The sequence below is a fragment of the Manis javanica genome, chromosome 1 (assembly GCF_040802235.1).
Source record: "Manis javanica isolate MJ-LG chromosome 1, MJ_LKY, whole genome shotgun sequence".
Classification (NCBI taxonomy): Eukaryota; Metazoa; Chordata; class Mammalia; order Pholidota; family Manidae; genus Manis; species Manis javanica.
In genome coordinates, this window is record NC_133156.1 from 121035396 (window position 1) to 121061761 (window position 26366).

The 26366-nt window shown below is 46.4% G+C and overlaps 1 protein-coding gene across 1 annotated transcript; it reads left to right on the forward strand.

Moving 5' to 3' along the window:
- On the forward strand, positions 1-25685 carry GDNF (glial cell derived neurotrophic factor). The gene is made up of 3 exons (XM_017647680.3): positions 1-550; positions 5155-5331; positions 22996-25685. The coding sequence occupies exons 2-3, from the start codon at positions 5181-5183 to the stop codon at positions 23478-23480; spliced, it is 636 nt and encodes a 211-aa protein (XP_017503169.1). The 5' UTR covers positions 1-550; positions 5155-5180; the 3' UTR covers positions 23481-25685.
- The last annotated feature ends 681 nt before the right edge of the window (positions 25686-26366 follow it).

Sequence of the window (26366 nt, forward strand, 5' to 3'; positions counted from 1 at the left end):
TCAAGGACCAGCCTGCGCTCCTGGCGCCCTCATGTCTTCACGGGACTCCCCGCGCCGGTTGACGTGGTGTCTCGTTCGGATTTCCAGGCAAGACCTCAGCTCCGGCGGCAGCATCAGCCCGGCACGTCTCGAGCTCCCAGGCGCTGCGCCCCGAGAAGGCGCAGAGCGCGACCGCCGCAGCTGAGCCACCCGCCGCACCCCGGGCCCGCGCAGCCCCCGCCAAGACCGCGGCGCGCGCAGCCTTGTCACCCCCCGACCCTCACCAGCGGCGGCTGCTCAAACCTCGAATTCTGCGGGTACTGGGGGCCAGCGGGGGAGCTGTCGGCATCCCTCGCCCTCCTCGCGGCGGCGGCGGCGGCGGCGGGAACCTTGGCCGCCGCCTCCTGCGCGCCCTCGCTGCCCCGAGCGGCCCCAGGACTCCGAACTCTTGCCCCTGACCTGTCGGGCGGGACTCCGCGCTCCTACCCTTGGCCCAGATGGGTTTCCTGGCTGGGACTTGGGTCTCCTGGAGTTAATGTCCAACTGGGGGTCTGCGGAGACCGGATCCGAGGTACGTGGGGAAGTGGGTTGGGGCGGGGGGCGCCAGCTTTGCCCGCCGCTGCAGCGGGCTGGGGAGCGCGGGAGACAGAAGGGGCACGGCTGGACCCCAGAGTGAGCGGTGAGGTTGCAAAGAGGAAACACTAAAGGGGACCGAGGCGCCGGGAAGACAAGAGAGAAAGAGGTTGAACTGGAGAGACGCTGGCCTTGCAGAGGAGTAGGTTGTCTGTCCACGTGGGTAAAGATCTGTGCCCCGATGTCTCTGGACCCCGAAATGTCCGGGAGGGGCCGTTTCCCTCGCCGACTCGGTGGGGCGGTCTTCTGTCGAGTCCTGGGACGGTGCGGGGCTGGGTAATCATTGAACCCACCGCGACCAGAAAGTGGTCCCTTTGGACGTGCAGTTGCGGAGAGATCCTCGCCGGGAGTGTAACTTTCTGTTGAGCGTGTTTGGGTCTGTTACGGGGGCAAGTGCAGGCCCCGGGTAGGACTGCCGCAAAGGTGCAGAGAACCTAAAAATAGAGGGCTCACCTCCTCCAGGTGCACTCTTTCCAAGCTACATTCTTCGCCCTTTGCGGAACTCTGTTGCTTGCACGTTTTCCTAATCATGCTCGCAGCCCTAACTCTCCCGGTCCAGGATAGAAGAGGGGCTCCGTGGGCAGTCCAGGACTCCGCCTCGAACAGACTCTTGAAGTGATTATTTTAATGATCTCTATCCTCCTGGATTCTGTGCCACCCCCGCTTCCCTCAGTAACACCCCCACCACCACCACTACCTTGCATCACTGGGATGATTTCGCCGTGGTTTGGTTTCTAGCCCCTCCCGGTGAAAACGAACCCTTCCCTATCCGAGGGGAGAATGGACTTTCCCCGGAACCCCCCAGCCTCCTGGCGCCTCCCTAGTTTCGGCTGTAGCAAACCCGCCCGCAGGGCCGAAGAGTGAGCCCCGGGGGGTGCTGCCCAACCCCATGTTCCCAATTTTTCTGCTCATTAGTGGGACAAACACAACTCTTCCGGCTCCTGCCCAGGATACGTTAGGGCGCACTCGACTCTTCCTCAGCGTTTTGAGTATACACTTAAGGAGTCCAAGGAAGAGATGGTACTTCCAACTTAGCTCACGCACCTCTTTTCGCAAAGCCCCTAGAGTGGGAGGCTGTGGGTTTCCGCCCGGCCAGGACCAGATCTCGCCCTTGCTGTTTCACCATGCCTTCGCTTTGGCGGAGTAGAGAGGCTGTCCCCTTTTCAACAAGTGACAAGGGCCAGGTGTCCAGGGAGTTCGCAGAGTTCCCAACCCACTCTCAAAAGGGGTTCAAGCGATCCCAGACCTGGAAAACGCCCTCGGGCTTTAACAGATCTCTCCCCATGCTTTCTGCAGAAAACGTCCCTCATTCTTATTTTTTTTTCTTTCCTGGGTCTTGGCCCAACAGTTACGGGGAGAATAAGTGCTCTGTCAGTCTAGGACACAAGACAGTTAAGAAAAGCAATACATCTTTCAATAACTTCTATCCCTACCCTACAAGAAAACTCGCGAGTCACAGTCCGCCCCCACCTCCGCCCGCCTTGTCCCCTCCCTCCCTTTTTCTCTCCCTGAGACCTGGATCTTGAAGGCAGAGCTCAAACCTCCCAGCGCGCCAGCCACAGCAAGGTGCGGGGGGCACTGGCAAGGGTGTGAGCTCATTCGTGGTGAAGCTGTCATGGTGATGCGGGGATCGGGGGAGAGGGACTTCTAAAACCAGGTTACCGAGAAACCAACTCAGGTGAGGTACCAAAAGCAGAACTAGGGAGAGAGGATGGAGAGGTAGGAGCCTGAAAAGCTGGGAGGCCAGTGAGGACATCCAGAAGTTCCGGGGATCATTTGGATTTGGGGAGGACTGTAGGCGGAGTGCTTGTTCGCCGGTTTCATACTTAAAATGACAACGCAGTCTCCCGTCCGCGTGGGCGCCGCAGGACTCGGGCGGTTTCTGGTGCCCCCTGGTGCTGGGAACTCAGAAGCGCCCCACGGCGAGAGGCTACCTCCACGGGCCCTCCAGCTCCCCTGGGCGTCCTTTCCGCCCGGGGCTTGGGGACCACCAGGTGCCGGTGCCCGCGACGCTCCCCTTTTGCCCTACCGGGCGTTATCGGTCCCGGACGCAGCGAGGGGACCAGCCTGTGGGATACCGGAACGGATACAGGGGCCCCTGGCGAAGGCGACTTCGGGAGGGGAGCTTGGTTACCGCACGTGGCAGCTCCTTGAGCAATTCGCGCGCGTAGCAAAGGCGGATTGCAGTAGAAACCCGTCGGACAGCTGCGCTTTGAGAAAGCGTTAAAGAGACCAACAGGGAAGCCGCGGGGGGTGTAAGGGGGAGGGGGGCCCAGACGGGCTGTGAGAAGAAGTCCTAGCAGACCGCTGTGTGTTTTCAGCCCGGGGACCCCCCCCCCCCCCCACTCTTCCTCCGCCCAGCAAATGCCGGGAACTTAAGAGCCGCGCCGACCAGAGCCGGCCCCGGCGGTGCTCGGAGGGAGGAATGCGCCCTCCCTGCCCGGGGGAGGAGGGAGAGCTCTCGGGGCCTGCGCCGCTCGCGGCCGAGGGCGGGAACGGGAGCCGGGAGCCGCTTCTGGCGAGGCGGGGAGTTTTCCACTGTTTCCTTTTGCCAGCTTCGCCACACTTCTAATTGAGGATCTCCACGTCCAATTTAAAAAGCCCTCCGTCGGCCAAGCAGGGAAAAAAGGAAAAACCCTCTTAATGCGGAAGGGAAATCTGGTGCCTCTGTCGCTTCCTGCCGACTGGCACCGCGATTCGGAATGGCGCATTAACTCCGCGCCTCCCTGCGCCTCGGGGCCGCCAGCCATTTCGCACGCACCGAGAGCTGGCACTGGGGCGGCCGGGTGGGAGGCCTCGCGTCCCCCAAGTCCTCTCTGCCAAGGCGCCTTGCTGAGTTCATTTTGCAAGGCCCGGGTGGGTGTAGCCGGGCCCCATGCGCCCGAACCCAGAGCCTTTGCCTTTACCTGGGTTTGTAAACCAGCCAGCACTGCATGAGGCGCCCGGAGCTGCAGGTTGCTCGAGGTTCCTAGTGCCTACAAACTCCCCGAGCCCAACAGCTGCGTAGCTAACAAACAGACGCCCAGGGGATGGAAAATGCATTCGTCTCCGCAGTGGTGGGAGGTGGCTGCCGAATTAAACGCTTCCAGGGGTGGCCTGCTCGGGAACCCTGGCGGGAGTTCTGGATGGAGATAGGCGAGGCGGGCAAGCCTGGGAACTAACAGAGGGGAAAGGTGCCGAGGTTTTTGCATTTACCTTGAAATTGCCTTACCCTCTCCCATGGAAAAAGGTCGAGGTTTTCCTAAGAATTATGTTTTATTTGGGGAGCGGGGTATAAGCACCTCATGAATCTGGTGGTTTCTACTTGAGAATTCCCTTGGAAACCGGAACATTGTCACTAGGTAAAATCGCACCCCGAGGTGCCCGGGTCCCCTCACCTAACTGGGTGGGGCTTGGCCCAGAGATGACTTCTTCTCGCCTTCCCGGACGGTGGCCCTCCTTCCTAGGGGTGTGAGCACCGAGAAACCAAACGGAGTCCCGTCTCTGTGAAGAGCTGAACGCTCGCAGCGCGCGCTTTCGCCGTCTAGGCCGTGGTGCGTGTGAGCCTCCGCAGCGTCCGGGACCGGGTAAAGCGGTCCAGGAGTGACTGTGACAAGGGCGCGAAGAGGGCGGCGAAGGAATTTGTGGCCAAAATCTTGCAAACCTGCAAAAAATGAAAGAGGTGTTCGGGTATACCACGAAGGATTAAAAATTTCAAGATAAATGCAATCCCTACCTAACAGCAATGCTAAAACATTTATTGAGCGCATCCTTTATGGGCCTTGAGGCCTTTTCATGTTATTTAATGTTTATAACCTGAAGAGGTGGGAATATTTAAGAGCTGATGCTTCAGGAAGTTAAGTAACTTAACGCAGATATACCTGTACAGGCCAAAAGTCTCCAAGTCCACACTAATTTCTTGTTCTGGCGATAAAATACGTACTCATGTGGGAGGAATGAAACGCGGGCCAGGTGAGTGGTGCCATCTAGCCTGTCCCCACCTAGCTGAGAGCAGAATCAGGACCCTGGGCAGAGTACACTTCATTTTATTCCTTGAATGAAAGGCCGATCGCTTCCTTGGGTCGAGGTCTAGTTCCCAGGACCTAATGGAAACTGCCGGAGGGCGCGGGGGCAGGTCTCTGGCTTGGGAGAGGGACCTGAGGTGAGGGCTGCCCGGTCGCCCCCCGGGAATGGGGTGGGGGGAATTGCACGCCAATACTGGTGTCACCGCGTTGGCCAGGTGTCGTAGTGTCGTTACTGGTACAGGCCGGGGCAGCAGTACTGGGAAAATCTGACCGCGGGAATCGGGTGAAGGAAGAGAAGTGCAGTTGTGGGTTGGACACCGAGAGCGAACTGCGCTTGGGGCGCACTCGGGAGGGAGAGCGAGCTAGGGACTTGGAAGGAGGGCGGGATGCCCAGGGAACCGCAGGGCTGCAGCGGTCCGGGAGGAGGGCGGTGACGAGTCTGAAGGGGGGCACCGGGACCCGCGGGGCTGCCGCGCCCAGAGCAAGCGTCCAGGCCTAACGTGCGCTCTCGGGGTCTCTCCCCCGCCCGCCCGCGCAGGTGCCGCCGCCGGTCGGGACTCTAAGATGAAGTTATGGGATGTCGTGGCTGTCTGCCTGGTGCTGCTCCACACCGCGTCCTCCTTCCCGCTGCCCGCCGGTAAGAGGCCTCCCGAGGCGCCCGCCGAAGACCGCTCCCTCGGCCGCCGCCGCGCGCCCTTGGCGCTGAGCAGTGACTGTAAGAACCGTTCCCTCCCCGCGGGGGGGCCGCCAGATAATCCCCCACCCCCGCTCCCCGCCCGCCACCCGCACGCACCTCCAGCCAGCCGGGCCGACAGTGCGGCCCCTCCCGAGCAGAGCCGCGCTGGCCGAAACCCTTCCCAGGGGCTGCTGCCCAAGGTCCCGGGGCCTAGTCTGTGTATGGCAAATGCTGGTCTGCCCTGCACAGAGGGTATCAATTTTTATGTTGCTTGTTTATCATTTCAATGAATAGATTTTTTCCCCACCACTGCCACCACCACAGCAAAACACAGTTTGCCCCTTTTCTTCATTTCCCCATCATATATACACATACTCCTGTTTTTTCTTCCAAAGCCCTTTATCTTTTTGGGTGTGCCTGCTTATGCTGAATTCTGAAAACAATTGCATTTCCATCCTAAACTTGCCCTTGCAAGGGAAGAGGCCATGGTTTTATACAAAGAAGCCAGAGTCAGAGAAAACACAGAGGGGCCTCAATTTCCAGAACAAGCATCTGGGCAGTGTCAAATCTGTTCAGAAAAGTTCCAGTTCTAGAAAGAATTAATGGGAAATAGTGCTAGCTGGGACTAGGGGGAAAAGCCATAGTTCACACATGAGGATGTTAACTCTTAAGAGATGTCCATGTTGTTCATATTAGAAAATAAATCTGTGTTTGCCTCTCCAAAGTATTTTAGGTAGCACTTTATTAGGGCATGGCCGCTATGATTGGATATAATTTACCCTCCACTCTTCAAAGGTTTTTCTGCTGCATACAGTAAGATGTGCTACATTACAAGTCAGAGCTTTTGGGGAAGGTATACAGGTAACAAAGGTAGAAATAGAAAATTTGACCCAACCCCAAAATAAAGCAATAGGGAGCTGTAGCCAGGAGGTCAGCCTACCTACTTCCTTCTCCTATTACCTCTCTAGCTATTTTGCACTTGAAACATGTTTTGATCATGTAAAGTAGAAGTGGCCCCACAAGTCAGCTGTATGCTATGAGTACCCAAGAACTTGTGGCCTAGGGCTAAAATAGCCCAGGAAATGTGATGTACTTATTTTATGCATATTTACAACAATAAAAGCATCTTCTTCCAGAAGTTCCATAAGAGAGAAAAAGTACATTTTTTCTAAGGCAAATTGACTTCAAGAGTGGCTCAGGGTCAGAAAGAGAACATGGTTGACACCTTGGAATTAAAGTAACTGTTCATAGAGTTCCTGCCATTAGTTGTATAAGTCTATTTTAAAAGGCTTTGATTTCAACCACAAATTTCCATCTCAGTGTGTGTTTCTCTAATAGAAACGTAAATTCAAAATTCCCCTTTGTACCATTGTCTTCAAAGCAATACCCATGAGAGCTACTGTAAGTAGCTTCTCATTCATCCAAACAGCCTAAGCCAGAGGAACAGGAACACAGTGACAGATAATAGTTCTCTGCCCAGATGTTCAGGAGAGAAAAATGACTGTGACTGATTACCAAGCTGACTAATTCATGAAGACTTAATTAGCATATGAATAGACTGTCTACCTAGGCCTATTTAATACTGGCTCCTGGGTCTGGCTCTTCTTTGAACTACCTGTGACTTTGGACAACTTACTTCCTTACTTTAGAATGCAGTGAACAGTTTACAGCTGTGAGGTAAAGGAAGGTCATTCCACTCGGAAGTGACAATAAGCCACGATCTCTGCCCCCCCCCCCCACCGACCTTCATTCTCCTGCCCTATCCATCCTTTGGGAAGAAAGTCAAAAGAACTTACCCGTTCTCGCAGAAACCACCTGGGGAACTCTAATGAATACTGATGCTGGACCTCAATCGGAGAGATTCGATTTAATTGGTTTGTGTTGTGGCCAGAGCATCTGGATATTTAGATGTTCCCCAGGTGCGTCTAATGTCCACTCAGGGTAGAATCACTATGACTTGATAATACCCTAAGAAAATCTGTGCCTCGTGTAAAATACCACCAGTCACAAAGCCAGCAACGCGGCATTAATCCTACTCATTGTTGTGGGAGGCCATGTTGTAGGGGAAGTGAGATTACTTCTGTTTTCTAAAACTGATGCTAAGTCATCAGTGGATGAGAGTCTAACTACTGCATTTACATTTGAACCAGCAGAACCCACCCAGTTCTGCTTTTATCTATGGGAAGACTTAATAGATCCTAGAGGAAACTTGAAAGAGAAACTTTCCCAAAGAGAAACTGAGCTGCATTCTAAGCCAAATTGACTGCTTTCCAGGTATGTTCAATTCGGTAGCAAGCTGTCAGTGCAGGAAAGGGAGAATACTGACAGTGTGCAGGCTTTGAACATTCAACTGGTGTCAACACGCCCTGTCACAGTGCTGACATTTATATCCTGCACTGTACACCATGCAACTGGTTAAAGCTTATGTAGAAAAAAACATTAAGTCATTTGTTTCATTTGAAAATAGAAAGTACCATAAATACTAGTCCCCCTTCCTTTAGAATGCTTATAACTTAGCAATTGAGCAAAGCCGCTTTCATGCCACCTTAACAGTCATTCTGTGCTGTTCAAAGGGGGCTGGACCGTGCCCTGTCCACACACTCACTCTTGAGGTTCTGCTTCTTCCAGTGTGAAATGAATCATCCAGAATTCTATTCCGAGCATTATCACAGGATGAACTAACCTTAACTAGTTAGTTAAGATAGAATCCTTAATTGGCTCACTTGTTCACCTAGAGGTTGGCTATAAGGTAAGTTGGCTGTGGCTGCCTCCTACAGCAACTTCAAATTTGTGTAACCTCAAGGACTTGTGATTTTCTTTGGGGTCATCCATGACTTTTTCCTTTAGCTATCTTTGTTCTTTCATTTTGCTTTTTGCCAGTCAGTCCTTCCTCCAAAGGGCAATGAGACAGTGGGAGGAACTTAAGTGAAACTAGAATGTGAAAACTGCCGTCATCTTGATATCTCAAAGGAAACCCTTTATGGTCCACATGGCTAAAGAGGCAGAGCAGCTTGTGCAATGGGCCAGAGTTCCCAGATGGCAGGAGGCAGGGCTGCTGACGCTGGACCACAGTTTCCCCCAAACCACTGAAACACAGAGCATTTTGTTTTGCTACCTGGGAGAAAACACTATGTGGGAGGAAAGTCTTCGATGAACAACTAAAGCCATGTTGCACAGGTTTGTCTGAATTGATTAAAGGTTAGTTAGTCATAGTTGTATGCCAGATCTCAGCTGTGTGTGACAGCTTCAATGTGTTCATAAGGAAAAGCATAAAGTGCCTGTGGTTTTAAGAACTTGCGAAGTAAAAGCACACATTCATTCAACAAGTAGTTAATGTGTGCTTGTATATGCCAGGTACTGTCCTAGGTGCTAGGGAATCCTTGTTACACATAACAGACAAAAGTCCCTGCACTCATGGAACATACTATCTAGTAAATGTATATTGTGTGGTACAATTCAGTCACATTGCAAACTAAAACTAAACAGGAAGAACCTTGAGCTGGGCAAGTGGGCTTTTTGTGTGACTGGAAGCCAGCTAGAAGCCTTGAGCATTGTTAAATTGTAATTACAGGCAATCTACAGTATATTGTATTATAATGGAATTATATTCCACCAGTTTGGGAGCAAGTCACAAAATTTCCTACAGATACAATCTTATAAATCAAGCTATCAAGTTGCCAGGCTAGCCCACAAAAATCTATGTAAACCATGATGCAACTAAAAGATGATTCACAATATTATTAGACTAGAATCTCTTCACAGGGTGCCAGATCCCATAATTTACAGAAGGCAGGCATAGAGCAAAAAACGAGGGAGTTTCAACAAGCAGAAGCTTAAGTGCACACACTCAGAGCAGACCTTGGCTGGAACTGCAGCATTTTCACTTAATTGGCTGTTACCTAACATCTCTTAAACCTCCATTTCCTCACCTGTAAAATAGGGAAAATATTAAGCCTGCCCCCTGGGTGTGAGAGTTAGCTGAGGTCATGTTTTGTGAAGTCCATGCCCCAGAAGTAAATACTATAGTTGTTACTTGCCACTCTCCTACTTCCAACAGTCCCTCCCCTTGCGCTCAATGCACACTTAACTCCCGCCACAGCCTTTCACTTCAGCCTCTGCCAAGACGTTACTCTAAATGGTGGAATTTCAAGCGGCACAACATAGTACAGAGAGTGAAAGAAATGCAGGCCTTGCGGGGAGGCTATTTTGGGCCCCACAGTCAGTTAGCTGGTCAGCACGTAGGCAGGCCTGCCTTTCCTGGGATTCTGCCCCCGGGTCAGCTCCCCCTGCTCTTCCCAGGTTTCGCAGCTCCTTCCTTTCCCCATTTTCTGAGCCCTTTCTGCATTTTCCTGCCCAGTGGAATTTTTCCTACCAGATTCCCATGGGCATGTTAGGGAGACCCTCTATCCCCATGAGGAGAAGGAAGCCAGGGCAGGCACATCTTTATATGTAAGTAACAAGGGGGCTATGGGTTGGAGGCTACCTGTGTTGAGACAATGTTTGTGTGGATATTTACTTTAAGATGTCTCATAAATACAGAAAAAAAAAAAAAAAGTTTATATATATATATATATGTTTAGTAAACTTTCAGCCCATTGTTATCCAGCTAAGGAAGCTTCTAGTGCAATAAGCTGGTTAAATGTTAACCTTTCAAATCTAATGTTATGGGACATAGAATTTAGGATAAATAAGCACCATCCACCTATTGCTTCTTATTGCTTTAGCGTCTGTATGAATGAGCAGTATTGTAATAAAGTAACTAAGCTGGAAAGGAGCTCTGCCACCGGGACGGAGCTCTTGGAATCAAGAAATTCCATGTCAGATGCTTTTAGGAGGCATTGATTCCTCACTTGAAATCTGAGACCAGCATCACACTCTGGCCCCAGGCTGGAGACCTACACCAAACTGTTGCAGTTTAGAGAAATCTATTTCAGGCTTAATTTGAATTGGCCAGTCTTAGGACCTTAGGCTGATCCAACAGTCTAAGAATTATGCTCAAAAAATTCTATTTTCACTGATATAAAAATAAAAGCTACCTGGCATTTTCCCCTGCTAATGTCCCTTTCATCTTTGTTTATTTAGCACTTAAGGGTCCATAGCACCTTCATTCAATTAAAACACTTGAACTAATTCAAGAAGCAAGTATTAAATGTCTTTCATGCACTAGGTGCTATGTGGCAATAAAAAGGCAAACTTGTGAACTTTAAATAGTTTATGATCTAACTGTAAACTATGGATAGGCAGATGAGTCAGTGGGTGGGTGGACTGATGGTCAGACAGATAGATGTGTCTACCAGGGGTTTACATTAGCTGTGGTTATAGAAAGAATTCCCAGCAATGAGGTCACTGGGATTTGGAGATCAGAGCAGGAAAGAATTGAGGAAAGAGGGAGGATTTGAACTAGTACTTGAAAGATGGGAATTAGGACAGAAAGGGAAAAGGGCACATTCCAGACTAGGGAGAAGCATGGGTAAATGTTTGACCACGATCTGGGGAAGGCGCAGGTGGCGGACACGAGGAGGCCAGACGCATCGCCAAGTACCGAGAACAGGTGGCGGGAAGTGGTGTGAAATTTAGGATGTCTTCGTAGGTGATACCCAGATTATGAGAGGCTGTAAAAATCTAGGACAAGAAGGTGTTTGCTCTGTTTTTGATGGCAGTGGGGCACACTGGAGGATCTTGAGCAGACAGGCGGCAAGGAATAGGACCTCGATGCAAAGCTGTTTTCTTGTGAAAGTTTGTCAAGTACCCAGGCTGCTCATGAAGGAAGTAGGTAGTATAAGCATATTTTTCATTTTGAAATACTGTGCCCTTGTTATTAAAAAGCTTCTAGGCATAGGCACAAGTGAATCAACCTGTTAATCCTCAACTAAGGGAATAGGTACACATCAAAACTTAATATTAATGTCATAGCTCCACTTACCGTATCCACATGGTTACCTCAGTTAGCAGATAGGTTGTACCTCTTGTTCCAAAGCTGAGTAAGTTTGAGCTCTACTGGACAAAAAGAGATACTGTTATCCCCATTTTACAGATGAAGAAACGAGACCTAGCAAGTTGTTCAAGGTCACAAATCTAGTAAGTGGTGAAACCAGAATTCAAACCCCAGACTTCTAGTCCCCAAACCAGTGTGTTTTGGCTTAACACAGACTGTGCTCCCATATTAGTTAATTAAGAAAACACAAACATGGGCTTGCTAAAAATTCACTAACTGTAAAACACGGATTTCCAGGAAAATCAAAGGAGCAAGCTAATAGAAGCAGAAAATATTTCATGTCTTTTAGGCCTTTTTAAAATTTCCATTTGGGCCTCAGTGGGCCTAGGTTCATATTATTAACGGCTACTTCAAAGCCCAGATCGGAATGTTCTAAGGAAAGAAATATGAATTTATCCATGTACTTCTGTAACACTGATGCTTTTTGCAATAAGAGAAGGCTCCCTAACTCTATGGGACAAAGTGAGGTCTGCTCAAATGTTTGATAAGCTGACAGCATTTGGGAGGCCTTCTGGGATGTACTTGTTCTAAGATCACTCTGGATCTGCCCAGCGAAGGTGGGCGTTCACACAGGAAACCACAGGTGACTGCACAAGCACCAGAGCGACCCCCACAGTGAGAACAGGAGCAGGTCTGCAGGGGCAGAGCTTGGGTCACTACTGGGAATCAATTTGTCAGCATAGTAGACACAAAACCCACTTTTAATAAGGCAATGGACATGAAAAGGCATCGTTTTCAAAGTCTTCAAAGCTTTTTGCTTGCCAACTGCAAACATAAGTTTAAGAGTTGTGCCAGATGTAATTTCCAGCCCATTCAGGAACTGTGTATGTACTTCAAATATTCTTGGCACAGCCCTGGAGCTGCAAGCTTAGTTTATTCAATTCATGGAAAATTATCAAACTAATCAGCCTAAATAAATTGACTTTTTGGTTTGTAAAGCTCTGACTTCATCTTCAGTGCAAATGCACATGTTAATATACCTCCATGACAACCATCACACTTCTGGATTCAAATTATAAGGTGAATAGACAGATAAATAGACAGACAAACCATGGAGCCTTGCCCTGAGTGCCTAGCCAGAATGAAATATGGAGCCATGCACTTTACTATTTCTCAGTTTATTCATTTGAGAATTTCCCTCAGTAAATTTTCATAGCACGGCAAACACCAATCTTCACCAAGATGTCTTGCTAGCATTTTGCTTACTTTTTTTTTCTGACCATTTGAGAATTAGTTGCAAACACAATATTAAATAGTTCAGCATGGACATGATCTTATAAAACCACCATTCAGTTACCAGTCTCAGGAAATCTATCATTGACACAATACTGTGTCAGTAACTGATCCATACTCAAATTTCCCCAGTTGTGACAATGATGTCCTCTACAGTCTTTTCCCTTAATCGAGGATCACAAATCACATTTGATTGTCCTGCCTTTTTCTTCTCCTTTAATCTGGACTAGCTCCCAAGCTTTTTTTCCCACAACAATGACATTTTTGAAAAGCTGTTTTGCAGACTGCCCTTCGGTGTGGGTTTGTGATTGCTTCCATGTGATTAGGTTCAGGAGAACATCCTCATAACACTAAGTTCACCATGATGTATCCTCACACCAGGAGCCAGTGACATCATGCACGCTGAATTGTCCTCACAGGTACCTGCAGGTGTTTATGCCCTGACTAGGGCCATGCAGTAAGATGAAGGAGATGGCAAGAAGCACACCTCTCAGTAAGGCAGAAGGGTGGTTCTGGTCATAAGGACATGGAAGAAGAGCACCAGCCACAGCTGAGCTCTCAAGCATAGCAGTTTTAGAGTGCAGGATGTGTGGAAGTTGAGAATCTAGAAACTGATCTCTAAAGACTGCCTGTAAGCACAGTGGAGTTTCCATGTGCCCCAGAGGGACACGTGCCTCAGTCTGAAGACACTAACTGTGCCTTAGAGGACACAAAAATATTGTTCATGGGCTGGGGACTCAGTTGCTGTTTGCATGGCTGATTTTTGGGCATTTCTAGGAAGACAGAGTGGCAGTGCACCTTCTGCCCACAGACAATAGGCCACCATGCCAGGGACTCCAGGCCCTCTCCTCTGCGTAACACACTAGGCGCACAAGGGACCAGTGTCTGCATCTCCTCTGGGGTAACGTTGCTTTGTCCAGAGCGGTCAACATTGACCTTCACTGCTGCCCCCATGTAGTTGTCACTGAAGAATTATCACAGACATGACAGCCATATAGACTTACTTCAGGCACCATTTGTTAAGTGCTTTTAGGCACTAAGTTGAAAACTTTGCTTCCATTATGGTAAAGGTGTGACTAACCCCATTTTAAGGAAAAATTAGGGTTCCACAGAATTAAGCAACTGAGCCAGACTCTGGACTCAGGGTGGCCTGAGCCCAACACTTACTCTAGTGACCGTGCCACCAGATCCCTTCCTGCCAATCCAATACACAAGCATGTAACTCTTCTGGCCTCGTCAGAAAGTCAGAGAAAAGCCAGGCATTGGGATTTTTAAATGAACTCATTTTTGAGTGATACTTATAACTGATTACATGAAGAGTCTTTGAGAACACAGTAAATTCATTCACTGGGGAGTAGAAAGTCCCTCTTCACATCTGACAGGCTATCAAACAGGATCAAATAATAAAGCACACTTTTCTTCCACTCCCTTTATTTTCCTTTCCTCTTTTCTTAGTCCCTCCTCTTCTTGCTCAAGCCCATGGAGGCTAAGGGAAGGTGAATTCAGACTGGGGGTCAGGGAGTGAGGGGGGAACTTCTGGGGCTTCTCAGGCTGCAGGCAGGGCTCAGGGCTCATTGCTTTGTGAGAAGTTTCCTTTGCTTCCAAGTTCCTTTGGGGTTCCCCCTCAAAAACTGCCTGCCTCTGATAACACCACAAGGGATTATTTTCCCAAGTGGCTTTTTGTGCACTTAATTTTATTGGGTACCTGTCTTGTTCTTGAATTTTTTACCAGGGCAGGTGCAGAGCTCATGGTGTGCCCTTGTTAGCCTGCAGGTTTAGGCTGAAGGTGGAGTGCTTTTAGCTCACACCAGGTGTTCACGGCTTAGCTGACAAATGGACACCCTGGTGGGTGTTTTCCTGACTTAAAAGCAGGAGAATAGACATCTTTCCCCCCGGAGGAGCCAAACTGGATTACTTTGAAATTATTAACATAACTATAATAAAAATATGGACCACATAGGTGGAAATCAGGCCAGGGCAATCAGAACCTAAACAGCAAAGTGAATATATTGTCTGTCTCTCTCCCCAGGTGAAATTTTTTAGCATTTTGTATTCATGGAATAATTTCCACTGCATTTATGACAAGTTTTCTTAGTTAAGTTGTAGGGTAAAATCAAGATCTAGTAGAAATAATAAGCATGTGTGATATTGGTCAAAATAGGTAGAGAGGGTAAATAAAATGTCATTTTGAGGGGCCAAGTGGCTTTTAAATTTACCCAAGTTTCCTTTTTCTATATTCTGGAGTGGTTTGCATTCTAATTGGTCTTTTTCTTCTGCCTTAAGAGGATCCAGAAATGCTTTTTTAAAACAACAAAACACTGGTGTTTTTACAACGCAAATACTTTTCAAATAAACCCTCACCATCTCTTACTGTCAACAAACCACTGGTCGTGGAGAGAACACACTGGCAATAGCCACAGTGACTTTGTAAACTGCCTCAGCTGGTGATTGTTTCTCAGGAAAATAGATGCCATGGATCCCTCTTGAAGTTAACCCTATGCCCAGGTTAGTCTATCCAATGCTGCATGAATACTCTGCCCCAAACTGGAAAGTAAGGACAGTCATTACAGAATGTGAGATGCATCAGCATTAACCAGTGCTTAGCAACAACCAACCTATGGACCTTTTTAATCAGTTTTTAATTTCTTTAGTTAAAATAAGTTGCAAAATTAACACTTATAAATAGCAGATGACAAAACTTAGTATAATTTTTCAGAGAACTGAGACATTCTCATGGACTAATGCTGCACATTTCAGAAGTCACTGAAGGTGAAATAAAACCAAGGGTTGACAGCTTCCAGACAAGCTGTGGGGCTCCCGGTCCATCCGGTCACAGTTGCAGTAGGTGAGTCTAGCCTTGTAGTCATGAGCTGGGCATGACCTCAACATGCTTGAAGCAACAAAAACAGAAATAAATAAGACATGGATTTTTAAGAAAATGGCCAGTTTACTGTTTAACTTTTGGGTGATGGAGACCAAAGGATTATAGCCTGTCAGCACAGTACATTTTTTCAGAGGTCATCGGCTCCATCTCTACATTTACAGGTGGAGACTGAGGTGTAAGGGTGCTGCCCACTAGAACCTGGATGTCTTGGGGCTCAAATACAGAGTCTTTTCTACACATCTTTTCATCTCTTCTAAATAGGGCATTTGAAGATGACTTGGTAAAAGTTGAGGGACACTTAGTGATTATTTCAAAAGTAAACCAAGACCTTGAGCCAAGAGGTAAATTGGTAAGGCTGAGACCTGCTAGAATCTTAAATACCTGCTGGGGGTTTCCCAGGGGCCTGAGGGCGGTAGCCGAGCAGACTGCTGCTGGGCCATCAGCCAAAGGTGCTCCTCTCCCTGACACAGGGGGCTGAAAACGAATGTCTGACAGCACTTTCCCATCAAAATGTAGGCTGTCGGCATCTTAGGGTTTCAGCACTGGGGAGGGCCTCGTCAACCTGAGAAGGCTAAGTGACGAGTCCAGGGGCCGAACTCAGACTGGAATTCCAGGCCCTGTCCTTTCCAGTTCTGCAGCAAGAGCCTCATCATTTGATGCCAGAGTGAGTGTGAGCAGCTTCCGGAGATGGGGCCTCTCTGTCCGAATCTGCCGCCACCCTTGGCGGCTAGTTTTCCAATTTTACCTGGGAAATTGCCAGATCTGCCTTAGAGTGATATGCAAGCACCAGGGCATGGGAGAGATGCCCCTAAAAGGTATGGCTTTTCCCTGTTTAGAGATAACTCACTGTATTCTGTGACCCATGACAGCCTAATTTTAGAATCTACCTAATGTACCTCAGTTCATCCTGAATTTTCCAACAGAAAGTATATTTTCTCACTTCCTGTTCTGAATTTGGAAAATGTTTGCAGGTAAAATGAGCATATCTTGTTCCATGCCCTTGTTCCTGAGTAAATGACCACATACTGCCAGGCTGGAAAAGCTGTGTGGCAGGAGAATGTTTACTTAAAAACAAATAGGAGGCCTAAAGCACTAGAAGAAGTTCAAGTTTTGAAACCAAACCAACAAAGTCCGCATTTGTGAATCATGTGGCCTTGGGCAAATATTTATCCTCTCTGAGCCTCAGTTTCCTGATCTGTAAAGTACAGATAAAATGTGATCCCTACTAGTTTAACAATGAAGGAAAACTGAAGGAACAAAACAGCAGCAGACTTACAGACCCCAAGGGACTAGAGGTTACCAAAGGGGAGGGGTGGGAGAAGGGGATTGAGAGGTTTTATGATTAGTATACATGGTGTGGGGGTTCACAGGGAAGACAGTGTAGCACAGAGAAGTCAAATAGTGACTCTGTGGCATCTTACTACACTGATGGACAGTGACTGCAATGGGGCATGGGGGGGGACTTGATAATCTGGGTGAATGTAATAAGCACAATATTTTTCATGTGCAACCTTCATAAGAGTGTATATCAATGATACCTTAATAAAAAAAAATGTGATCGCTACATTAGCCTGGTAGGGATGTTGTTGGGTTTAAAATTAATGTTGTATGAAAGTAGGCATCCAGCCCACCTTTATTCTGGTGATATTTTTAAGTGCATCAAGGAACCTAAAATTTTGTAATGTGAGTAATTATTAAAGGTAAGACTCACCATGTAGTTCTTATAATGCTTAAATATTAGTGAAAGAAAATCATGTTTGTACCTTATTGAAAAGTAAAAATAACTTACTCTAAGGTATGACATTAGTTAGGAATTTTCTTGAGGTTATATCAGTCTTAGGCTGATCTTTTTCATATAAATATGTATGTGTGTATACACATATATATGTATGTGTATGTGTGTCTAGGTAGAACATCTGTTTTTCATATACCTGGACTACAGAGCAATTTGTACTTTACCTGGGGTACAGGTAGGCAAAGAATATCAGCTTAAATGTCCCCCCGCATCCCCCACCATGTCCTGTCTGCAGACAACCTTCAGGAGAGGCTCCACAGGTGAGGACAGGCTACCCAGAACCTCAGCAGCCCTGAGCACAGCCTTCACCCAGGGTCTAGCCCAACCCAGAACCAGGCACGCTCTGGAGTGAGGGTACTGGGCACTGGTTCCAGACACACCTCTCACCTGTGTGGCCTTGGCTTAAACAATAGCTCACCCCTAGGAAGCTCAGGGTATTAACCCTTGCCCTGCTAGTACCCAGAAGCTGCTTGCTTTATAGTGAAGTAGAGGCCAGTCCTCCCCAGAGCAAGAAACGCGTGGGCCTTCTCTCCAGGGCCCCTGCATCCTTGAGGCTGACTCTGGCCTGGAAGACAGCTCCTCCAAGAGAGGGCCACTGAGGCTACTAGCATCCATCCCCTCTTTCCTTGGATAGGGTTATCTCCCAGTTTGTATACAACCTGTACTGCCTCCTTCTAGACCCACGGGTGAAGGCAGGCTGAAGGCCAGCTTAGACTCAGCCTGGCCAGGGTGGGGACAGTCTAATACAAGTATAAGCTGACCCCTATGATTAAAACACAATTAACCTGTACTGTTTTTAAGACAAATCTAATGTTTAGGAGAATACTTTGTCCACTGGTGATATTTTTAAGTGTATCAAGGAGCCTATTATTTAAAATATAGAATGATGAAATATTGTTCGGTTAATGCCAGCTTAACCAAGGTATTTTTTGAATTATGTGCTTTTTACTTCTGCTGTTATAAGGAGTACTCTGTACTCACCATTGTACCTATAAAAACTTAATTAACTTAATAAAATGGTCATATCCCAGTCCCTTGTTACTGAGGTGATATTACTATTTTTCCCCCAATCGAGGGAGGCCGAATCTCTGCAGTGAACGGTGTGTTCCCAGAGTCATGCATGCCCCAGTACAAGGTTTCATTTGTTTAAATAACATTGTTTATACAAAGGACACATCAAAGTTAAAATATTTTAAATAGAATAATGCCAAAATATTTGGTTGCACACTGAAGGATGACTTCAATGTATTTGAGCATTTCGAGTTTTCAAAAACTTTAGCTTTTAAATGGACATGTTTTCCAAGATATATCCTCCAAGTGGGTCTGGGAAATGAGCAAGTGTTTGACCTATTTTTTTAAATGATAGGCCTCTTTGGTGGTTTGCAAGTATTTTACTATTGAAGTTAATACTAACAAGGGTTGTTTGTGTAGCTGACATTCTGCCAAATGTTTTATAGGATGAAGTAGCAAGTGATATGCCGTCAAGTCTTAATTTAGGAAACAAATCCAAACCCAAACCCTTTACTTTCCCCTCAGTGCGGTGAATTCCTGTAAGATTGAGGCAGCTGTGGGGTGCTTGGTTCACCATGGGAGTTTACTTGCCAGAGCAGATTCAAGGCTTCTGCAGAATTTTTAAGCATAGGCTCCATGAGGTGCATGCTTCCTAAAGCCCCCTAAATGCCTACTGTTAATAAATTGAGGCCTCTCTGTAAATGAACTCAGTTGGCATCAGTAGGCCTGGAATTAGGAATTTAGTTGGAAGAGACAGGCCTATTTGCTTTGTGGTTTGGGAAATATAATGTTGCCCTTTTCTGGTTTTCAAAATTCATATTCATATAAAACTCTCAACATAAATATTTATTTTTTGCCCTATTTCCAAAAGGAAGAAAGAAAAAAACCTTTAGCTCAATAAGAATCACCTGTAGCCTGAACTTGGGGCTTAAATAAATACCTCCACATTAACAAGTTTTCATTAGCTACACCCTTCAGATGAACACATCGAACATTTATTGACTTCTTCCCAGATGCCAGGAAGCCTTTTATTTCAGGCTTAATGATCTGTCCACCACCTCATCCAAAAGCAAACTGGCTGGTGCTTCCCACTGTCACACACATCATCCTGAAAAGGCCAAATGGAAAAGAAAAAAGGACAACACATTCTCATAACAAAGTATAAGTGTGTCCCAAACATTATTGAGGACTGCTTATACTAAAATTTTATTTGCTATTTACCTAAAATTCCAATTTAATTAGATGTTCTATATTCTATTGGCAAGCAAAGCCTGTGGACAAGGCCACGCCATCAAAATGTCGTAAAAAAGGAGGGAAAATGTTTTTCAGAAACTTTGAAAGTATTAAGCATAAATAAGAACATTTTAAATGCTGATTCAGATCATTGCTATAACTAGTAATACAATATTATATAATCCATCATTATATAAATTAATGAGTCTCTATACCAGTGTAAGTTGAACTTTTTTTGTTGCTCAAATGTTTTCCCATTTAATGTTTTACCCTTGTTTCTGATTAATCTTCAGTTGATTCTTGATCCATTTTAACTTTCTGTGGTCCCAGGGTAAGTTAATAATCTATCAGGAATTCTTGAGTAGTACCCCATTATGTGGGTCCTTTTATAAAACAAGAGAGTCTTTTTTGGAATTTGAAGATTTTTTTTTGTATTTTGATTAATCACTCCTGATTTGTCAGTTTTAGGCATTCAGATTTCTATACAGGCATAGTTCTTTGAAACTGAGCACAAATAATTTCCTCTTTTATAGTTCATAATTGAAAAAAATCATAAATAGCATAAGCAGCTCATTTTTTTACATATAAGTAGTTCATTTCTTTAAATGGAGTGATTTAAAGATTTGGAGGGTTTTTGGTTTGTTTTTAAAGAAAAAGGGAAAGAGAACTTCATAAGGAAGTCCAGTTAGAAAGTCTTTCAGAAGAAATGATAAATTCAGAATACTCCCCTGTTCTTTTTCAGTCTTCCTGGGGGAGATGTGAGTCCCAGGGAGCATGAGTCCTTTGTGAAAACCCAGAGGAGGTGGGCATTGACACTTAAACACTGTAGGAAGCTGGCCAGAGAGAATGAGCTTTGAGGCAGTTGCTCAGCTCTCAGGCTGAAAATGACTGTACCATTCAGGGCATCAAGGCTTCATGTTGATGTGGGCTGTTTATTTTGGGGCCTTCCATTTCACAGTGGTACAGTTCTCAGCTGAAGTCCACCTGAAAAAATAAGGATTCTTTCCCCTTCTTAAAATGACCTAATTCATTAAAAAATTAATGAAGACTTCTAGGGACCAGATCCTATTTTAGGCACCCAGGATCCATGGTGAACAAGCCAAGCAAAGGCCCTTGCCTCCTGCAGATGACATTGTATCAGAGAAGACAGGCAGTAAATAACAAACACAAGAAGCAAGTTCTCCAGTGTGTGGATGGCAGTAAACACTGTGGTAGGGAGTGAAGAACAGGGCAGGGGTCTGCATTCAGGCTTGGGAGGGACTGCATTGTAAACTGGGAAGTCAGGGTGGAACTGAGCAGTGATATTTGAGCAAAGACTTGAAGGGGATGTGAGAGTGAGCCACTGGGTGCTCTGCAGGAGCAGTGTTCCCAGCAGAGAGGGAACAGCCAGCACAAAGGCTCTAAGTCCCTGCTTGTGTCTAACCTGGGGTTCTCAACCCATGCTAATTTTTCCCCCAGGGGACATATGGCTATGCCTGGAGACACTTCAGTTTGCCCCTACTGGGATAAGGGGTGGAATACCACTGGCATGTCCTGGTTAGAGGCCAGGGATTCAACTAAATGTCCTACCAGGCATAGAATGGGACAGCCTCCCACAGCAAAGAATGATTTTGGCCCAAAATGGCAGTAGTGCTGAGGCTAAGAAACCCTGTGTCTGAGGGGCAGCAAGGAGGCCAAGGAAGGGGCAGACAAGTAGATGAGGTCAGAGGTGACAAAGGCCGGTGGGGTGGGGGTGGCCAGGTCAAGTAGGGCCTTAGGCCAGTGTAGACTTTTGCTTTTACTCCAAGAGAAATGGGGGTCGTTGGAGGCTTTGGAGCAGTAGAAGGGCATTAACAGTTACAAGAGTGTCATCTGGCTGTTGGGTGGAAAAATAGGCTGAAGGAGGATAAGGCTGAAATGAGGAAGTTTAAGGGCTGCTGTTGTTACCCAGACAAGAGATGATGGGGCTCAGACCAGGGTGGAAGCAGCTTCATGACTTCTTTGCAACAGCACCATTCAAGGTCGAATTTTAGGTATCAGGTGACACAGTGTTCTTGGGATTCCACACGATCCCCACTCTTTTCATTACTATATATCATATATTTTATGCATTTTATATAATATCTATCCAGAGATGATACATGGACAGATATGGTTAAGTCACCTTAGCTGAGTTCTTTTACACAATAGGATAACTGATATTTATTGTAATAATCAGTTCATGACAAAACAATCTGACATGGTCAGGCACGATGTAATCTGCCTCTGCCTTAAAATGGCCATGGTAAGGAACAGTCACTCTTGTAAACAACTCTTTTGTGGTACATTTTTCTAAGCCATACATAATCCTAAATGAACTAAATTGCCTGAAAATGGGATGAGGAGAGTGTCAAAGGTCTAGTACCTAATAAAAAAGTGATTGAATTGCTTTCCTCTTTTAGAAATGTATTAAATCATTCAAATAGTTATTCTTCTCTTATTGATCAGCCATAGTAAATGCAGAAACGGCAGAAAACATGAAGAGGTTGCTCACTTATGCTTTTACCCAAAGGTCTCTGACATCTTAGAAGCATCACCTCAAAATGCTATCACGGATGTGTAGCCCCCCTAAAGTGCACATCTCTTGTCCTGTCTGCAACCAAAGATAGTGCGAGCCATGTGACAGCCTGTTGCAGAGGCTGGTCCCTGCCCTGGGGTCAGGCTGCACCTGTCCACAGACAGTATCTCCTCCTATTTATCACTGTGATACATGTAAATGTCATTGTACAGTAGTACCATTTTTTTTTAAGTCATGCTGTTCTGAGGAAGTGGTAAATTAATCTCCTTGTTGGTGAAAAATAGGCTGTTTTTCAGTCTCTTAATGTTTTTTAAGGCAGTTGTGAAATACAGTTGAGTTCACGAGCTTTTCATTTGTTCTGCCGGTTCTCAGCCCACTGAGCCATGGTGTTGCACTGGGGAGATTTCAGGGAAGAGCACCGGGTATTCCAGATGAAAGTAGCAATGTTGGAAGTCTTCTCTATCCAAGATGATCCCTTCTTCATCCTCTAAGACAGGGTTTCTTCAGGTATGATCAGTAGATTCCCTACATCAGAATTCCTCCAGGACTTGTTAAAAATTCAATTCCTCAGGGTAAGGCCAAGAATCTGCATTTCAGTGAGCCTCCCAGCTCACAAATATTCTCATTTGCACTCATGTCTGAGAACTGCTATGCTCACACTATGTTGTTAGACAAGAAAAGTGGCCCTCAATGATCAGTCAGCCTGCTCACAGCAACCTCAACACAGACTTGTTAAAAATGGCAGATCTTATCCAAATAGATATATATGCCTCTAAAGATTTGCTTTCTATGTGAAAGTGTTGCCCGCCGTGGTAGACTCCTCTTCCCACTGAATAAGTTTCCCTCGGCAGAGTTTCTGTTCTAGGGAGATTATGGTGGTCACTTCACTTGGCAAGTGGAAAGTTTCCCTGTGGGGCCAATCTTGGCTGACTTCGGAGGCACTTTGATCTAGATGCCTGCTTGAAATGATCATAGCTGTTGTCTCATGTGACCTTTTCCGTTTTCTTGTTGAACAGCCAATATGCCAGAGGATTATCCTGATCAGTTTGACGATGTCATGGATTTTATTCAAGCCACCATTAAAAGACTGAAAAGATCACCAGATAAACAAATGGCAGTGCTTCCTAGAAGAGAACGGAACCGGCAGACTGCAGCTGCCCACCTGGAGAACTCCAGGGGTAAAGGTCGGCGAGGCCAGAGGGGTAAAAACCGGGGCTGCGTTTTAACTGCGATACATTTAAATGTCACTGACTTGGGTTTGGGCTACGAAACCAAGGAGGAACTGATTTTTCGGTACTGCAGCGGCTCCTGCGAGACAGCTGAGACAACGTACGACAAAATCTTAAAAAACTTATCAAAAAATAGAAGGCTGGTTAGTGACAAAGTAGGGCAGGCATGTTGCAGACCCATCGCCTTCGATGACGACCTGTCATTTTTAGATGATAACCTGGTTTACCATATTCTAAGAAAGCATTCCGCTAAAAGGTGTGGATGTATCTGACTCCGGCTCCAGAGACCGCTGTGTATTGCATTCCTGCTACAGTGCAAAGAAAGGGACCAAGGTTCCCAGGAAATGTTTGCCCGGATGGAAGATGAGGACCAAGGCAGCAGAGGAGGAGCAGCAGGAGGAGGAAGGCAGCCGTCGTGGGAGCCTGGTAGAGGGGGATCCAGCTGCAGACAGCGGGACAGGAGCGAGAGAAAACCGCTGTCTGGATCCTCCCGGGCGGCAGCTGATGCCACCAGCAGCTCAGGGCTGGTGTCCCTGGATGAGCGTTGCCATTGTCGTGCCTGACACAGCCCACCGTCCCTGGTCACAGGCACAGTTGCGGATGCACTTGAAACCAAACCAGTGTATCTCCTGTGGTTTGTTTTCACATGTCTGGAGACACCAGGGAAACGGTAATCCCGGTGTCATTCCTTGTCATTATGTTTTACTGCTGAAAGCAAGAAAAGTTTATTTTTCTGTCACTCAGTGGAGACATACCCCGGAAAGGGAAAAAAAAAAAAAAAGCAAAGACACAGAGATAGTAACCTTTGAATTTGAAATTTGAAGCCTGAGGTTTACTACAGCCAGGAGTACAGTTTTTGTGAACGGCTGGTGATTGATTTTGAACATGGTGTGTGGGTGGAAAGAAGTTGGCTAGGAACCAAAAAGGCTGTCCTCATGACTAAAAACAAACCTGAAGGTATTTCCTTTATGTTCTTGGAAACAGGAAACCAGTTGTGGTTTTCGGCAGCATTCTTGCAGGAGAGCAAGTGGGGAGGGCCCCCAGCTGCACAGGGCAGCAAGACCCGCCCGCCGGGCCTGTCGGTTTACAGAGAGACAGATGTTACATACACCCAGCTCCATTTAGGCGTGGTCACCAGTGACCAGAGAAGCTACTCGATGCAATGCATCTGTTTCAGATACAGAAATATAGAGAAGATATTTATTGAGATTTAAGTTATTGTTATTTATTACTATTCACTAATGAGTTTCTCTGTTTTCCCTTATTTATTAAAGTTTCTTTTCAAAGGTGCCAAAGTATTATGTGTTCGCAAAATGCATAGAAAAGTAACAAAGGAAATTTTAATTGGGAACAAGGGTCCATGCTTTTCAAAGTATTAAAAAGTGTTTCATGAGGCAAAAATCACTTACTTTACCTTTTTAAGTAAAGCCTTCATTAATTTCCCCCATTTCAGCTTCTTCCCTATTTTTACTTTTTTAAAAAGGAATGTGTGAGAAGGAGTGCTTCTGACAGCATGCAGAGCTCATCAGCATGTAGTTTTATTTCTTCTTTGCTCCATCACCAGATATGCCATATGCCATATGGCCCACTTTGTGTTGTATTTAAGCTCTTACTTCCCTCCACCTGTATCTATCTATGATATGCATAGCTGCATAGAGGAAAGGCATAGAGGCCCGTGTGCAAGGCACAGGGCCCTGCTTGGAGCTTATTCCACATTTCATAAAAGGGATTTTTATCAAGACCATCTATCACTACCTTAGTGGCTGCCACCCAAAAGTATCACAGATTTAGCAATTAAATGACTTACTGGCCTCCTTCAAATAATCATGTTAACTTTACAAAGCAACCAAGAAGCAGTAGTCACATCGCTTTTCCCCAGCCCCCAAAGACCCAAGTTCTCCATCATTCTGCCCCACTTTGTCTTTTCTGCTCCCCTTGCAAACTCAAAAATAGAGGAAAAGGGCCTCCCTCCCACCCTTTCCTGGGGCCAGAGCAGGGACTTTGCTGAGAAGTAGCCTGCTCAAAAAAGTGACAGACCCAGCCATCTGGTCATTCATGGGGCACAATTTGATGTAACACCAGGATAATCTGTAAGACTCAGTTCTAGCAGATTTGGTGGCTGGTGTCCCCAGGTGTCGACCTCAGCAAGTCCCCAGCTCCCCATGAAGAGTCCCGACCCACAGGGACTTTAGGACTGAATGGGTGTTGACAACGTGTTCCCAGCATCACCTACGCACCATAAGCAAGTTTTAACTGAAGAAATTAGTCCACCAAATCCACAAAAGGGTAAAGTTCGTGATTTTTCTTTACCATTGTGATTACCACCTGATCCAGTCAGGGGTGCACTTCTTTGGAAGTTCTGACTTCTCTGATCTGTCTCGGTCGTTTGTGTTACTCAACCAAAGTTCTCTACAGACTTTATTTTTGTACAATATCGTTTTGTAACTTTTTACAAATAAAAAATAATTTGTATTGCTCTCCGTACTTCTGTACTTCCTCACGTGACCATGGACCTCAACTGGGCCAGCCAGCCATCCATAGCATTCATCATCCGGGCCTTGAGCTAGAAGGCCATCCTCTTCATCATCATCCAGCCACTGGTTGGCCAGTGGCCCTGCCCATCAACTCTTTACAACCAATCACCATCCACGTGAGAATAAACCTGCAAATCTCTTCATTCATTCATTCAACAAATACTTAGGGTGTGCCTTCACCGTGCTAGGCACTATTCGAGGCACCAGCAATCCAAAGTGGCCAAAACAAAAATCTCTGCCCTCACAGAGTTGATATCTTACTTGAGTGGAGACAGACAATATTAAAAAAAGTAAAATACGTAGTGATCCAGGTGATGATAATGCTATCAAGAATACAAACAGGACATTATAATAGAATATAACAGGGGGCCTGCTTTAATCAGAGGTGACAATGAGGCAGCACTGAAGAAACAGTGCCAACAAAGAGAGAGCATCCTGGCAAGACCCTGAGGCAGGTGAATACTTGTACACATCCACCACTTTGCACAGTTATGGGTGACACCATTCACATGAGTTTTCCAGGGCAATGTGGCAGAATCCCTAGAATTGTGCAAATGGTGGTCTTGACCTTAGTGTATTCTGATGGCAAAAAAAACATACCGAAGAGAGGAAATGCCACTGCCC

Excerpts from the sequence above, each read along its gene's own strand:
- GDNF (XM_017647680.3), top strand. The coding sequence starts at position 5,181 with ATGAAGTTATGGGATGTCGTGGCTGTCTGCCTGGTGCTGCTCCACACC. Across the intron at positions 5,332-22,995 it reads CTTGGCGCTGAGCAGTGACT|CCAATATGCCAGAGGATTAT; the intron begins GTAAGAACCGTT and ends CTTGTTGAACAG.